Source organism: Mytilus galloprovincialis, chromosome 2 (genome assembly GCF_965363235.1).
Source record: "Mytilus galloprovincialis chromosome 2, xbMytGall1.hap1.1, whole genome shotgun sequence".
NCBI lineage: Eukaryota > Metazoa > Mollusca > Bivalvia > Mytilida > Mytilidae > Mytilus > Mytilus galloprovincialis.
This window is the reverse complement of record NC_134839.1, coordinates 61,099,377-61,116,508: the sequence shown is the minus strand read 5'-3', so window position 1 is coordinate 61,116,508 and position 17,132 is coordinate 61,099,377. Positions and strand designations below refer to the sequence as shown.

Sequence of the window (17,132 nt, the reverse complement as noted above, 5' to 3'; positions counted from 1 at the left end):
GCATTACATGATACATATATTTTTGTATTTAATGTATTTAGATTGGTTTCCTTTCTCCCTGTTTCTTTAAATATTTTTTGTAAGATAGATTATTGCAAGCAGTGCTTTATAACCACCACAGTGACCATAAATATTAATCAGCAACTCATCTATTTCAATTTTAGCAACAGAGACCAGCTGCATCAGCATCGAGTACAACAAACACAAGTAATAACGGTACAACTGCCTCCTCAGAACAACCTGCAATGACTGATGAGGCATTTACACGTCTTATTTCTGGTATTGGTAGTATGGTATCACAAACAGCTATGGGACAGCCACCAAGTCAGACTATTTCACAGTTCTTGTCATCCCTAGGGGAAGGCTACAATACAGGAGAGGAAGGTAATATTTTTGTACATGTTCCTGTCTGATTTATCATGCTGACTTCCAATCAATCACTTTTGCATCAATTCCCTTTTAAAGCCAGTTTAAAAAACTTAGGTTAATAGATCCAGCTAGGGATGAAACCAATGCACTAATACCCATAATGCAATCATCAGGAATTAACCCCATACCATGTGATGAGAAAGCCTTTAAAATGATATTTACATCTATTCAAACAACATCTAAAAAAAAAAGAAAACTAACAATCCCAGTCAATTAATATTGGAATCTAATGTAAATCTATTTCCCTTTCCACTCAGATATGAAGATCTGTTCACTCAAAATATGACTTTTTGAGGAAGAACTTATCTTCACATCTCCAATAAAGACAAGATAAATGAAAGTTTTGTACCACTACTGTATTTGACTTTCAGAAAATAAGACATTCAAGGTCATGTCATTTTTAGCTCACCTGGCCCAAAGGGCCAAGTGGGCTTTTCTCATCACTTGTCGTCCGTCCTCGTTAACTTTTACAAAAATCTTCTCCTCTGAAACTACTGGCCCAAATTTAACCAAACTTGGCCACAATCATCATTGGGGTTTCTAGTTTAAAAAAAAATGTCTGGTGACCCGACCAACCAATCAAGATGGCCGCCATGACTAAAACTAAAACATAGGGGTAAAATGCAGTTTTTGGCTTATAACTCAAAAACCAAAGCATTTAGAGCAAATCTGACATGGGTGAAATTGTTTATCAGGTCAAAATCTATCTGCCCTGAAATTTTCAGATAAATTGGATAACCCATTGTTAGGTTGCTGCCCCTTAATTGGTAATTTTAAGGAAATTTTGCTGTTTTTGGTTATTATCTTGAATATTATTATAGATAGAGATAAACTGTAAACAGCGATAGAGATAAACTGTAAACAGCGATAGAGATAAACTGTAAACAGCAATAGAGATAAACTGTAAACAGCGATAGAGATAAACTGTAAACAGCAATAATGTTCAGCAAAGTTAGATTTACAAATAAGTCAGAATGACCAAAATGGACCGTCAGTTGACCCCTTCTGGAGTTATTGCCCTTTATTGTCAATTTTTAACCATTTTTTGGTAAATCTTAGTAATCTTTTAGAAAAATCTGCTCCTCTGAAACTACTTGGCCAAATTAAACCAAATTTGGCCACAATTATCATTGGGTATCTAGTTTAAAAAATGTGTGTGGTGACTCGGCCAACCAACCAAGATGGCCACCATGGCTAAAAATAGAACATAGGGGTAAAATGCAGTTTTTGGCTTATAACCCAAAAACCAAAGCATTTAGAGCAAATCTGACAGGAGGTGAAATTTTTTATCAGTTCAAGATCTATCTGCCCTGGAATTTTCAGATGAATCGGATAACTGGTTGTTAGGTTGCTGCCCCTGAATTGGTAATTTTAAGGAAATTTTGCCGTGTTTTGTTATTATCTTGAATATCATTATAAGTAGAGATAACCTGTAAACAGCAATAATGTACAGCAAAGTGAGGCCTAAAAATAAGTCAACATGACCAAAATGGTCAATTGACCCCCCTAAGGAGTTATTGCCCTTTAAAGTCAATTTTTAACAATTTTCATAAAATTTGTAAAATTTTCACTAACATTTTCCACTGAAACTACTGGGCCAAGTTCATTATAGATAGACATAATTGTAAGCAGCAAGAATGTTTAGTAAAATAAGATCTACAAACACATCACCATCACCAAAACACAATTTTGTCATGAATCCATCTGTGTCCTTTGTTTAATATTCACATAGACCAAGGTGAGCGACACAGGCTCTTTAGAGCCTCTAGTTCATATCTCCTAAATTTATATTAAATGTAATAATATGTGTATCAATTATTAATTCTAATGCAATTTTTATGTTACAATTTTTATTGGCTAAAAGTTACCATCAAATCCACAGTTGACCAGTAAAACTGCATTTGCAACCATCAAATCACCAATTGATGGTGGCAATTCTTCAACTACAGTATTGTTATTCCTAAATTATTTGTTACAACATACTATATAGACTGGTTTGAGATTTGAGATTTTATTTTTCTATCTACAGGTGTGTTTATAAATGACCTTTTTAACTGTGTGTCCAGGCACTTATCACTGCCAGATTTACTGCAAGTGTTTTCTGGAAATGGTGCAGCATTAAACCGTTTACGAGCACCATTACAAGAATTTATAAGAGGTAGAATATTAAATGATGGTGAACCAACAAGAGAAAATATAGAAGCTGGTGTTAACAGGCTTATAGCTAATATGACAAGTGAACTGAAGAGTGCTGAGGTATGTACTGTAGCAAGTGCTCCTGTCAGATTACTTTGCTTTTCATGAAACCCAAAGAGGAACAATACATGTATGTACACTCTTTGACATTTCATATACAATCAAGGAGAGAAGGATAATAGGCAGTATATGCTTATTTTAATTATTTAAGTTTTTATTCATTATTGTTTGAAATATGCCGCCATTTGGATTTATAACTATGAATCAGTCTGAAATAGTTATAGTTTTTGTATCAGCGAATTAGAATAAGAATAGAATTAAAAATGGAAATGGGGAATGTGTCAGAGACAACAACCCGACCATAGAACAGACAACAGCAGAAGGTCACCAATAGGTCATAAAGAATCCGTAGTGAAAAATACTAGTGTGACTTTTTAACTCCTTCTGTAGGGGTTATTGGCTTGACTGAAAGGTCAACCAAATACTTGAACATTGGTCTACAAAAGTTTATGAAAAAGGTAACCAATTTAAAAAGGGAAAATTTAAGAAATAGTTGATGCAAACTATACTTTTTATTGTAGTTTTAACATGGGTAGGCATTGCATTCCTGATTATTTTTGCCCGAGCGATGGTGAGGGCTAAAATAACACGAATATAATGCCTACCCATGTTAAATTACAATAAAGTATAACTTGCATCAATTATTTCTATTATGATAAGGACAATTAAGGTCATTTCTAAATCCAATATGTATAAGTGCAGGCTCTTCCATAAACCTCCCTTTTTAGTTCACCTGGCCCAAAGGGCCAAGTGAGCTTTTCTCATCACTTGGTGTCCGTCGTCCGTCGTCTGTCGTCGTTTACTTTTACAAAAATCTTCTCCTCTGAAACTACTGTAAGAAAAGTTCTTCTCTAGATCATATCGGTAGTCAAACCTCCATGAGGATCTTTCCATGTCTTGATTTGGACAACAGTTGATTTATTTCATTGGACACTTAAATTCGTGGATAAAGTCATCCACGAAAACCAAAAATAAAAGTACTTTTACAGTATGCCAATTGTGAATTGCAACACATTACAGTCATGATAAATGAATAAGTAACAACATGTGCATCATATAAGAGATTGGAAGTGCTTTAAGTTAATGAAATATAGTAAATGCATACCAATTTGATAAAATTCATTATTCTGCAGTAGTCAATATACATGTGCAAATAAATTTTGTTGGATTTAGAGCATGGGTTTATTCACAAAGCGAAAGAAGCATGTCATATTAGAATTTGTCCTTTATAATTGAATAAATATGTCTGTTGAATGCAGTTGTACTTAACCACAATAATTTATGATACCCCATTACAGGAAGTGACAGAAGTTAAACCAGATATTGATTTTGTTGCAACATTAAGTAATATTTGCAGAGTACAACTGACAGCCATTTTAAGTATGATAATGCAGACACGAGGTATGTCTATCTCATGGAAGTGGCTTGTAATGTTTTAAAAGTTATGGACAATGTACATAAACAAATTTTATCAATTCTTGCAGTTCGAGTACTTTATTTTTATTTTTGAAAATACATTATGAGAAATTACAAAATAATGTTTAAGGCATAATGTATAGAAATTGCATAACACTTGCAAAATTTATCTGATTTTTAGGATATAAAAAAATATATTAGATATATATAGGGAAACAATTGATTTGGATAAAAAAATAAGAAAATATAAACAAAAATGGAAACAAAACAGTATTCATTCCACAACAAATATACCTTTTTTGAGAATTATTGTTATAATATAAGAAAATGATTAAGAGGATTTATTTGATATTTATTATTATTCGCTGGGTTGAAAGAAGTCCAAACAAATGCATATTGTAAAGTGGTGGGCAGATTGTTTTAAAGTAATCAATTGAACATTTTATGTCTTTTTAATAGGTGGAGATGTGCAGTTTGGTGCCAGATTATATGAGATGTTAAGACAAGCCTTATCTGAAAGTGTAGTCCTTGCCAGATATTCTTTAGTTGGAGGAATGCCAGCCTTGAGCAGACTTGTACAAAATAGACTTGTTAGTATAAAGAACATATCAAATATTACTGTTATTGTAGCATCTAGCATTGTTGAAACAAGGTTATATTATTCCAAGTTACAAATAATTCAAGGGAAACCTATTTAAATAAAGATTTTTTTCAACAGACAGAAACAGGACAGTTTTAAAAATAAAAATTGAATCATGAACAAGTTTAACAAGAATATCGTGTAGTCATCTGTTCTCGATGTTAATCAGTTCTCGATAGCAATGTGCATGGTTAAAATAAAAGTAGTTCGCGAAATCGCACATGTTTTCTAATTGCCCGTATTTCAAGGACAGAATAAAATCTTGCTTCAAGCAAGCATTAATTTCAACATTTCAAGTTTTCTGACAATTTACAACAGCAAAAATAATATTTTCCGACTTTAGGCTACTTTTCCTTATTCCCAAAACAACCCAAACTTCATCCCCTCGGTTCATAAATAGCACTTTTTAAAATTTAAAGAAAACTAAGCTTGAAAAGAAGGTCAAGTCCACATACGTAATACACTATTGTAAGATGTGGTGTGACGTCGCTATGAAAAAAAATCTATGGAATGCAGTTTGGGCCATATCTTATTAACTGTAAGATTTAATTCAATTTAATTATAGGAAAAGTAATGCCCTTAAATATTGTAACTGTGACAGAAAAATATTAATAACAGCTGTGACAACATTTTATAACATATAATAATTGGTTCAATAATTTAAAATCATCTAAAATTAATATTCAATGCATAATTTTATCCTTCAGTGATAATTCCTAGGATATCAGTTAAAGATGCCTTAATTGATCGATAAGGCCAAAATTCATAAAAAAAATATGTTTTCTACATACAAATAATAGTGATAGATACTTTTCTTCAATTTGCGTAATTTTAAATCTTCTATTAATATCAAACATGCTTACCACAGTATACTTTTCACAACTATCGAGAACTGATGAGGTATTGCACACAATGTCAAAATTGAGCACTACAACAGATGCTTTGATTTTTCTTGAATTATGCAAGAGAATATCATGAGGATAATAGGAAATGAATAAAAGTATCTACTAAATTAACACAATCAGCTTTGACCACATTCATTTCAGTGATATTGTTTGCCTCAAATTACAGCCGAAATTCGGCCTTTTCCCCTAGAGAAAATTCCCAATTACAAAAAAAAATGGCTTAAAATTCCTCCCAAAAAGTTTTACATTTTCCCCAAACAGTGATGGCATTGGTAGTAATGTTGGTAAATATCGTATTCATGTTAATATTTTTATATTAGAAAGCACTTTTGAGATCCGGTTGTCTGATCAGAATCATCATGGTGTTTGTAACACATGTAGTTTTCAATGCATTTAGTACCATCATTGCTTTTGTTTCTTTACCCTCTCCGAAAGTACCTTTCAGGTTGAAAATGTCTGACAACCAAAATATACATGAAAAAACAGTGCAAAAAAAGACAGCAAATGTCAGCAAAAAATCGGAGATGTGATTAGAATAAAATATACAAATTTCCCAATTTCAATAAAAAATATGCATTTTTCCCAATAAAAAACGGTAGAGGTAGTTTTGAAAAAAGACAAGAATATCACTGCATTTGAAGAACTGGCCCTACGGAGCAAAAGTTTGTTACACTATCCAGAACCGATAACTCTAGGATATATGTATAGCATTATAATGAAAATATTAAGTTTGAATATAGTTGTCATAGATCATATGATAGACATTTTAGAAAAGTAGATTTTCTTTGAATAGTAAATAAAAGGCTTATTTTATATACTTTTAATGTGCAGAAGCAAACATTGCATTATCGATTGCAACAACATTGTAAAAACATATGTGAAAACTAATATAAACAAAAAACTGTTAACATCAAACATGATCAATAATATAAGATCTAAACAGAAAGTTAAATTACTCAAACCACCAGTCTACTTTATGGTCTTCGCCTGAAGTAACTGTATTGGACGTTTTTTTGCATTTTGCATGTTATCTTTAAATTTATAACAGTTTCATGGCTTTTTTTATGTTGAGATGTGCAGGCACTTCAAACATAAATGATCAGCAATACAGTGTCTGTAACACAAATTTTTATGTTCATATCAACATGGCAAAGGAGTAGGTCCAGTAAGACCCCTTTTTGGCCCCAAAATATAGCAGTTTTACAAAATTGTTAAAATGTTAACTTTTAGTTATTCATTGGACAGTAGAATGCTTCTGCTACATAAATATGAGCTGTTTTTGACAATACAATGCACATATATCGGGTACTAGCACCATAAAGTCATGCTAAATTACTGAAATCTTCACAATTCTAGCATTTTAGTTAAATTTTGGATGGTTTTCATGTAAAACGAAAGTGGCCGCATTCGTGTTCATCCTTAATATTAAAAAAGTAAGTTGTATTTTATGATAATACATAACATATATAAAGGTTGAGGATGAACACGGATGCGGCCACTTTCGTTTTTGACAAAAACCATCTGAAAATTGACATTTTTCGGCATATTTGGTAGATTTTTCACATTTGAGCTTGAATCGGATCGTTTTTAAAGACTAAATCAGTTAAAATCCTTCACATAAACTAATTAATTCAAATGAAATAGACACTTAAGTGTTTAAAAAGTGGTAAAAATCTTTCGTCAGATGAACCTGAAATTTGAGGCCAAAATTGGTCCTTACCGGACCTACTCCTTTTTACCATATGAGCGATTCAGGCTACTTTTTGTAAAGTCAAATATTATATTTTTGTAAATGACTAAGAAATATTGAATTAATGGAGATTTGGTCATTCTGTGAGCTTTGAATGCAGATGTTTATTCTAGACACTAACACAACAAATGTCTTTTTGCAGGAGAACCTAACAAGGGGAGTTAATCCATTGATTCAACAGTGGATGGCCAGTACAACTACAGCACAGCTTAATTCATTTGTACCTTCAATAAGGGTGACAGAGGAGCAAATCATGCACTATGTTGTAAAGAAAGATAAAACACCTAGTCGAGAAGCTCCAATGGAAACCAGTCCACTTGTCCAATCACCTGGTGCTTCTGCAGTTGAATCTCCACAGGTATATTTGTTCTCTAGTATGTTATGAAATCTGAAATTAGGACTACAACTAGAAAACTAATTAGCATATGTTGGATAGTTAAAGAAATTAAACCTTGTAATATCTCAGTTAAGGACCTGTCAAAGAGTATTTTGGAAGGGTTTCTTAAAAATGTAAATAGTGGTACTTTATCAATTCCATGAATCATATTTCACTTTAATTATTCGGTGCCATACCTTAAATCATGGTTGATTGACTTCATATTTAGCACATTTTACAATTATGATATTGCTATTGTAATTTCAACATTTGCAATTACTAACAAAGGAGTTGGTTTACTAACTCATAATTTTGGTCCCCAAAATCTGAAGAATTTTCCCTGTGATAATGTAGTTAACATTTGATTAAAACATCTGTTAAAATGTCTAATTGTGTCAGTTAAAACATATTTTCACCAATTACTTCATCATTGCAATAACTGAAGTTAAGAGAAACACCTTTACAGTGTCATTTATTGGGGTTCCTTGCTCTTCTCCTTACAAACAGTAATGACATATATCTGTGTCAACATTTTGATGGCCCCCGCAACAAGTTGTCGGTGCCATACAGTTTTAGCCTTGTCCGAAATTCCATAAGTCCAAAATTCTGTCGTTCCGTCATTCCGCATCAAACCATTATACAGAGTTTTTTTCTAAACACCTTCAAATATTGGGCTGATTTTTGGTAGGTGAGTTAACCATGATAAGTTAAAGATAAAGTTTAAGTTTGTTCCGCTCCCCTAATTTTTGCCGAAATTACGGGCTTTGGACTTTGATAAATTGTTGAAAATCACAATTATACTGACTTTTTTTCTAAACTCTTTCAGATATTGGAATGATTTTTGGCATGTGAGTTAACCAGGATGAGTTACACATCAAGTTTAAGTTTTGTTCTGCCTGGCTAATTTTTGCCAAAATTATGGGCTATGGACTTTGATAAATTGTTGAAAATCACAGTTATACAGACTTTTTTTCTAAATGCTTTCAGATATTTGGCTGATTTTCGATGTGTGAGTTACTCATGATTAGTTACAGATCAATTTTAAGTTTCTCGTTCCGCTCCGCTAATTTTTGCCGAAATTACAGGCTTTGGACTTTGATAAATTATTGAAAATCACAGTTATACGGACTTTTTTTCTAAACTCTTGCAGATATTGTGATGATTTTTGGCATGTGAGTTAACCAGGATGAGTTACAGATCAAGTTTAAGTTTTGTTCTGCTTGGCTAATTTTTGCCAAAATTATGGGCTATGGACTTTGATAAATTATTGAAAATCACAGTTATACAGAATTTTTTTCTAAATGTTTCAGATATTGGGCTGATTTTTTGTGTATGAGTTACTCATGATTAGTTACAGATCAAGTTTAAGTTTCGTTCCACTCCGCTCATATTTGCCAAAATTATTGGTTTACAACTTTGAAAATTGTTAAAAATCACAGTTATACAGACTTTTTTTCTATACGCCTCCAGATTTTGAGCTGATTTTTGATATGTGAGACTACCATCATGTTTGTGTCCACATGTGTTATTCAAATTGCAGATTTGTGTCGCTTTGACACATATAGTTTATTTCAAGTAACCTACAACAAGAGATCAATCAAATACATGAATTATAGAATATAACTATTATTGTACATGACATGTCATGATTAATGATATTTACAATGGATGCAGAGCAATAAAAGTATAAAAAGCTTAAAGATGTAAAAGTACATGGTAGGCTAAGCAACCTAGTGACAAAAAAAAATAATTTGATTCAATTAAATTCGTCTTTTGAGGTTTTTCCTTGGTTGGTAATGTTGGATGTTTTTTCTTATCTAGTCAATGGAAGTTGAAACAAAACTTGACAGCAAACCGTCACCAAGTGGTGCCGCTAACGTTGTTAAGAAGCCAGTTTCCTTGACAACATCACCTGGTGCAGCTGCTGTTGAGGAACAAGTTTTGAATGGAGCCACTGGAGGGGAACCATCAACTAGTTCTGAAGGAGATACTTCTTGGCAGAAAGAGATCCCAGATGTATGTTTATATATATAATTTAATTTTGGATATAACATGTCTTCTGATTGGCTGATGTTGTTTTGTATATCAGCTCATAGACGTAATTTTGTCATGTGACCCTGACGTTCATCAATGTTTTTTCATGGTTTACTCTTGTATAAAATGAAATTTTGATTGAATTATAAGTAAATGACTGTTATATTTTTTTGTGTCTATTCAAAATAACATAGAAAATGAGGTGCACACCTAAAAATAACCTGCTACATGGGTTATTCAGTGTGTACCACAGTTTTATGCACCATTTATGGGCATTATGTTTTCTGGTCTGTTAGCTCGTTTGTCTGTCCGTCTGTCCGTTTGTGCATCCCGCTTTAGGTTAAAATTTTTGGTCAAAGTAGTTTTTGATGAAGTTGAAATCCAATCAACTTGAAACTTGGTACACATGTTTCCTATGATATGATCTTTCTAATTTTAATGCCAAATTAGAGATTTTCTCCCATTATTTACGGTCCACTGGACATAGAAAATGATAGTGCGGATTGGTCAATTGTGTACTGGGGACACATTCTTGTTGATGTTATTTCTTCATAGACGGAAAAAAAAAAATAACAGGCATTCCTTAAATATTAATAATTGTATCTCTTCACTTATCTGTCATATTTTAAATGTGTTTATTATAAAATTGATGTACATTTAGATAATTGAAAAATAAAAACTTGGTAAATTAAATATTTATACACTTTGTCACCATGAAAACTGTTTAAAAAATATTTGGAAAAAAAAATTAGAACATATTTATTTTTTCTTGCATAAAGAATGGTTTGAGTTATTGCTCTAGAAGAGTGTGTCATTCATATTTTGTTCTTTTATCCCTGAGGGTAGCCATACCATTAATGAAAAATACTTGACCATTTATACAAATTATGTCTTAATTTTTTGACCATGTATGTATTTTAGGAATGGGTACCAATAATAAATGGTGACATAAAGAAACAGAAACAACAAAAACATCAACCTCCTTTTAGTGATGCTTATTACCAAGGAATGCCAGCTAAACGAAGGAAGGTAAGTCCTAGTGACAGTTATAATTTTTAAATCACTATCATATAGAAGTATAACTTATGTAAGGTCTTATGGAGTCTCTCTACATTTTATTTAAATTTGGCTCAACAGAGATATTTGGACCAGCCAGTTCACTTTTACAAAATGATTTCAAATCTTTGGTTAATCAAGAAACTCACAGTAAAAAGATGTAAGAACTCGTATTTGAACTTGTCTTTTCACAGCTAAGATGCATTATAAAATTTCTTATTTCTCTTCCAAGTAATTTTCAATTGTTTTTATCTAGATAGCACATGCTGATTAATCTGTATTAGGGCTGATTTGCTCATATCATTTAATAAACCATTTTATCATTATATTTTTTTTTTATCTTTTTAGTTGAATCAACCATTTGATGCATCAAATCCTGCATTAGATTTGACAACTTCAATAAGAAGAGCTGTGGCGTCTGCAGGTGTTGAACCAATCAGTAGTATTGAAAATCTAACTAAAGAAATCGAAGATAATCCTGAATTATTGACTGAATACGAGGAACATACAAGGAACTCAATCATTGACAGACTTCAGACAGATTCAGACTTTGTTCCCGACAGATTTCCAAAATCTCACGAATATTTTAAGGGAAATAATAAAAAGTGATAATATTGATGTTGAAATAATGACTAGTGATTTTTCATCATTATTTATGAAATAAATTGTGTAAAAAAAAAAAATGTTGGTTATATAAGTAATGTTGATTCATTTATTTTCGTGAGTACCAATATTTGTGGATTGAACAAAACTTACACCTTCGTAGACATATAATTTTGTGGTTCTGTCAAAGTCCGCATACAAGCCCATTAAAAATTGTTATTCGTTACCAACGAAATCCACAAAAATTGGTATCCAACGAAAAATAATGAATCCACAGTTATAGTTTTATGTACATGTATATTGTTTAAACTGGTATGAAAAAATATGAATGTACTGGGATTTTATAATTTGATATTTTGACATTGGAATCTGATTGGTGATTTTTATGTTTTATTCAAGAAAAATGTTTTTATGAGGTATTAAAGGTTTCATGGTTTGTAGATCCCATGAAAGATAAAGCTAATTGTTATTTGTCATTAGTCATTCATCCATTGCAACCTTTAATACAATTAATTGATGAGTTTTAACCAATGTTTACGTAATTCATGTTTTACAATGTACTGTTTTAGCATACACCTTTAAGTCCTGCTATTCAAACTGTACAGCATCATATTGTGGTATGAAATAGAGATTAATCTTTAAAGGTGTCAGGGGCCTCAATGGCCAAGTGATCTAAGTACACTCAGCTCCAACTGTAGATTGTGGTTTTCTCTGGAAACTCTGGCGTCTTCCACCAATTAAAACTGACAGCACAAAATACAATCAGCAAAAAGAATAAATAAAGATTGCTTCATCAATGGAAACTAGAAAAAGTATCTAAAAAGGAATCATATTTCCTCATTTTTTTACCAGTCAACTTTATTTAACACATTTCAAGGAGAAAAAAATAAAATAAAACTGAACTGCTTTTTTAAGATGCCAACATGTATATTGACTATTTATATAAATTTCATAGTTTCATAAAGTGAAAACATATAAATAGCCTAAAACCTTAGATAGTATTCATATTTGTACATTAGTTTGTATAACTTTGTATCTGCAGGCTTCAACATCTTCTAATAATGCTGGTTTCAAAAAAATGTAAACTGGTTGATATTTTATGCCCTTTAAGCAATGTACTCTGAAGGAACCCTCCAATTTCTCTCTAATATGATGTGCTCATTCAGTTTTTAAATTAAATTTGTCGTTGCATATTTTCATATATTCTCTGTATGATAAGTTCTAGCAAAAGGTATAGCATGGTTGAGTTCGTGCATTCCATTGAGGTTTAAAGTGTGATAGAGTATTTGGTTCTGAAATGCATTATCACAATTTGGAATAAGGAACTGACCACACCTTCACCTTAATGACTTGGATGTTAATACAAATATTTATAACACTGCCTTCAGTTAACATTGATATCCTTGTTATCTTTTAAAACATTATTGAAAAACTGTATTCATGATTTTTATTTGGATATCAAATTTTATGGATTTTGTCAGAAGAGAGGAACCACCAATTTAAAGGTTTCCTAGAACTTCATATCTTCATAGAAATGTATGCAGACTTAAGCAAAACAAAGAAACAACTATCCATGAAATTCAAATTTTCCTTAATCCTTGAAAATTGATACCAACCAATCCATACTAGTTTATTTCAAAGAGAAATTTTTTTTTTATTTATATATATTGGCTCTAAAGAGAAACTTAACTGATCAATGTAAATATCAGAATGTTGATTTAAAGTGTAAATCACATGTAAAAATAAGTACTGGGTTGCGCTCAATATCGTAGCTGCTACGTAGTGATACATAGATTTATGACTATTGAACCTGTATTTAGCCTAGCTGGTACATAGATATTGATAGCAGCTACGTAGCAGCTACGATGTTGAATACGACCCTGTTAAATGATATTTTTGATTACTTCCACATTGGGAATATGTATTATAGTAATATAATGTGTAACTGTCTCTGTTTATTTTTGTGTACTGATATGATAAACTCTATTTGTAATATGCATGAGAGTGAATCAAAATTCTGACATTGTCTTCACCAGAGCTTCAAAATGATGTCAAAGGTTTATTTCTTTTTTGCACTTTTGCAAGAAGCAGATTATTGTATTGATTTGAAAGAAAAATTCATTATAAAAGTTCCTTCTTTTTACTTAAATGCTGAATATACCATACTAGTTGTAATTTTATGTGATATTCTAATGTAAAGATAAAACTTATCTATTTTATATATAATAATATGCTTACAGATTAATTTCTGTTCATTTCAAAAGGAATGTAATTATATTAGAATATGAATATAATTTTATAGTGAAACCTTTTTTGTTGCCTATACAGAAATTTCTAACAAATATAAATAAAATTGAATTTTAACTGTTATTTCATTTTCAAGCATATTTTAATTACTGTGGTTTGAATTATTTCGTGTATACCTATTTTTGTTGATTAAGGGTAAAAAAATATTTTTGTGGATATTAGATTTGGTGGTTCTATCAAAGTCTGCATACATGCTTTTAATAAAATTTACTTCATTGAACATCTAAATTCATGGTTAAACCCCAAATTCACACAAAACTTGGTATCCCATAATAAAGATATAATAATAAAACAGTACCCCCAGTTAATTGTATGATCAAAAGTTACAAATGTAAATTGTAAACACATTAAAAAGCATTGCATCTTAATGAATATATATTTTATAGAAATCCACTATCTTTTAAAATATTACAGTAGATGCCATTGATAAATAGTTGTAACTACTATTACTAGTAATATGGACTCATAAAGATTCAGTTTCTTAATGCATCAATCACATGAACACCTCTTTAGAGAGATTGTTTTACATTCTAATTTTGTGAGATTATATAATCTTGTCTTGTATGTTTGTGCTTGGAAGTGGTCATCAAAAATAGAATGCAAAAGTAAGTATTTATGTGAAATATGATACCCATGACCTGAATAAAACTTTTCTGATTAAAAATCGTTCACATTAAAATAACATTTACCTCTTTGGCTTTATAGAATTATAACAGGAGTTAAATCAATCAAAATTAAGGAATTTTTTGAAGAAGGACAAAATTCAAAAGAATATTGATTGTAATTTCAGGAAAATCTGCATACTGATGTATGTATAAGATATCTGATTGAGAGTTTTAATTATTGTGATACTCACCTTGTTGCAGTTTTTTCAATAATAAAACCCTTGCAATAATTACATTATTAAAAATTTCAACTTTGAAAGACCATTTTAGCTAATATTTCACTAATGTCTCACTTTGTAACATCATTTTGAATAATATCTCACTTTGTAAGTTTTATCTGAATTATGCCTCCCTCTAAGCTCATTCTGAATAATGTCTAGCTTTGTAACATCATTCTGAATAATGTCTAGCTTTGTAACATCATTCTGAATAATGTCTAGCTTTGTAACATCATTCTGAATAATGTCACACTATAAGCTCATTCTAAATACTATCAACTTTTGTAAGTCCACTCTGAATGGTAAATCATTTTATAAGATCATTCAAGTTAATGCAATGAATCACTTTTTGTAAGTTTATGGTAGTTAAGATCTTGTGTTACAAGTTCGTGTATGTGTACCAAATATTTGACTTTGTAACTTTCTGCTACCATATGACTCACTTTATTAGTTCATGCCAGCAAATAGATCATTTTATAAGTTCATCATTTGTTAAGTCTAATTTGTAAGCATTTGCTGACCAATAAATCACATTGTAAGATCATGCTGAGCAATATTTCATTTGTAAATATAAGATGGTATATATCCGATTTTGTTTGCTAATGCTAGACCCTAGGTTCCAGAAATACACACAGTGAAAGTATTTCTTTTGTTTTCAATATTAATGTATTGCATTGCATATTAAAGGCATACACATTTAATCTTTCAATTTGATTTTTATACGACCGCAAAAATTTTAATTTTTTTGTCGTATATTGCTATCACGTTGGCGTTGTCGTCCTGCGTCGTCGTCCTGCGTCGTCGTCGTCGTCCGAATACTTTTAGTTTTCGCACTCTAACTTTAGTAAAAGTGAATAGAAATCAATGAAATTTTAACACAAGGTTTATGACCACAAAAGGAAGGTTGGGATTGATTTTGGGAGTTTTGGTTCCAACAGTTCAGGAATTAAGGGCCAAAAAAGGGCCCAAATAAGCATTATTCTTGGTTTTCGCACAATAACTTTAGTATAAGTAAATAGAAATCAATGAAATTTTAACACAAGGTTTATGACCACAAAAGGAAGGTTGGGATTGATTTTTGGAGTTGAGGTCACAACAGTTCATGAATTAGGGGCCAAAAAGGGGCCCAAATAAGCATTATTTTTGGTTTTTGCACCATAACTTTAGTATAAGTAAATAGAAATATATGAAATTTAAACACAAGGTTTATGACCATAAAAGGAAGGTTGGGTTTGATTTTGGGAGTTTTGGTCCTAACAGTTTAGGAATAAGGGGCACAAAGGGTCCAAAATTGAACTTTGTGTGATTTCATCAAAAATTGAATAATTGGGGTTCTTTGATATGCCGAATCTAACTATGTATGTAGATTCTTAATTTTTGGTCCCGTTTTCAAATTGGTCTACATTAAGGTCCAAAGGGTCCAAAATTAAACTTAGTTTGATTTTAACAAAAATTGAATCCTTGGGGTTCTTTGATATGCTGAATTTAAAAATGTACTTAGATTTTTAATTATTGGCCTAGTTTTCAAGTTGGTCCAAATGGGGGTCCAAAATTAAACTTTGTTTGATTTCATCAAAAATTGAATAAATGGGTTCTTTGATATGCCAAATCTAACTGTGTATGTAGATTCTTAATTTTTGGTCCAGTTTTCAAATTGGTCTACATTAAGGTCCAAAGGGTCCAAAATTAAACTAAGTTTGATTTTAACAAAAATTAAATTCTTGGGCTTATTTGATATGCTTTATCTAAACATGTACTTTGATTTTTGATTATGGGCCCAGTTTTCAAGTTGGTCCAAATCAGGATTCCATATCAAGTATTGTGTAAGAAATTTTCAATTGCACAGTATTGCACAATAGCAAGAAATATCTAATTGCACAATATTGTGCAATAGCAATTAATTTTCAATTGGAGTTATCTTTCTTTGTATAGAATAGTAGTTGATAATATATGTTGGAAATTTGCCAGACATGACTATGATGTCATTTTCTATTTTTATTTGCCAATAACTTTATGTAAATAACTTCATTGGAAATTTTCCAATATAAAATGTTGCTGATGAAGCTTTTTTAACCGGATTTTTGTGACAAAAATGTCGGTTATTGATTTGGGGATGTACGGCGGGCGGGCGGTCGGGCGGTCGGGCGGGCGGGCGGGAATCAAATGTTGTCCGTGCATTAACTCATGAACCGTTCAACCAAAGCTTTTAAAATTTTAATATGTTGTTACTGACAACTAAATGAAGGTCAAGTTCAATAATGGCAATTTTGACTTTTACCGTTCAGGAGTTATGGTTCTTGAAAGATTGAAAAATGGAGTTTCCAGTCGTGTCCCTGCATTTACGCATGAACTGTTCTTCCTAAGCTTTCCAAATTTTAATATGTTGTTACTGATGACAAAATGGAGATCAAGTCCAATAATGGCGATTTTGACTTTTACCGTTCAGGAGTTATGGTTCTTGAAAGATTGAAAAATGG

General features: G+C 31.4%; 1 protein-coding gene across 4 annotated transcripts in view; it reads left to right on the top strand.

Moving 5' to 3' along the window:
- LOC143064031 (large proline-rich protein BAG6-like) overlaps positions 1–15,356 on the top strand; it is a 45,685-nt gene extending 30,329 nt beyond the window's left edge. For all 4 annotated transcript variants that reach the window (XM_076236530.1, XM_076236532.1, XM_076236529.1 and 1 more), the window contains exons 17-24: positions 165–384; positions 2,459–2,685; positions 3,984–4,086; positions 4,561–4,691; positions 7,539–7,754; positions 9,594–9,788; positions 10,728–10,835; positions 11,211–15,356. In XM_076236530.1, the coding sequence (XP_076092645.1) occupies positions 165–384; positions 2,459–2,685; positions 3,984–4,086; positions 4,561–4,691; positions 7,539–7,754; positions 9,594–9,788; positions 10,728–10,835; positions 11,211–11,471 (1,461 nt within the window). In that variant the 3' untranslated portion in view covers positions 11,472–15,356. The remainder of the gene's footprint in view (positions 1–164; positions 385–2,458; positions 2,686–3,983; positions 4,087–4,560; positions 4,692–7,538; positions 7,755–9,593; positions 9,789–10,727; positions 10,836–11,210) is intronic.
- The last annotated feature ends 1,776 nt before the right edge of the window (positions 15,357–17,132 follow it).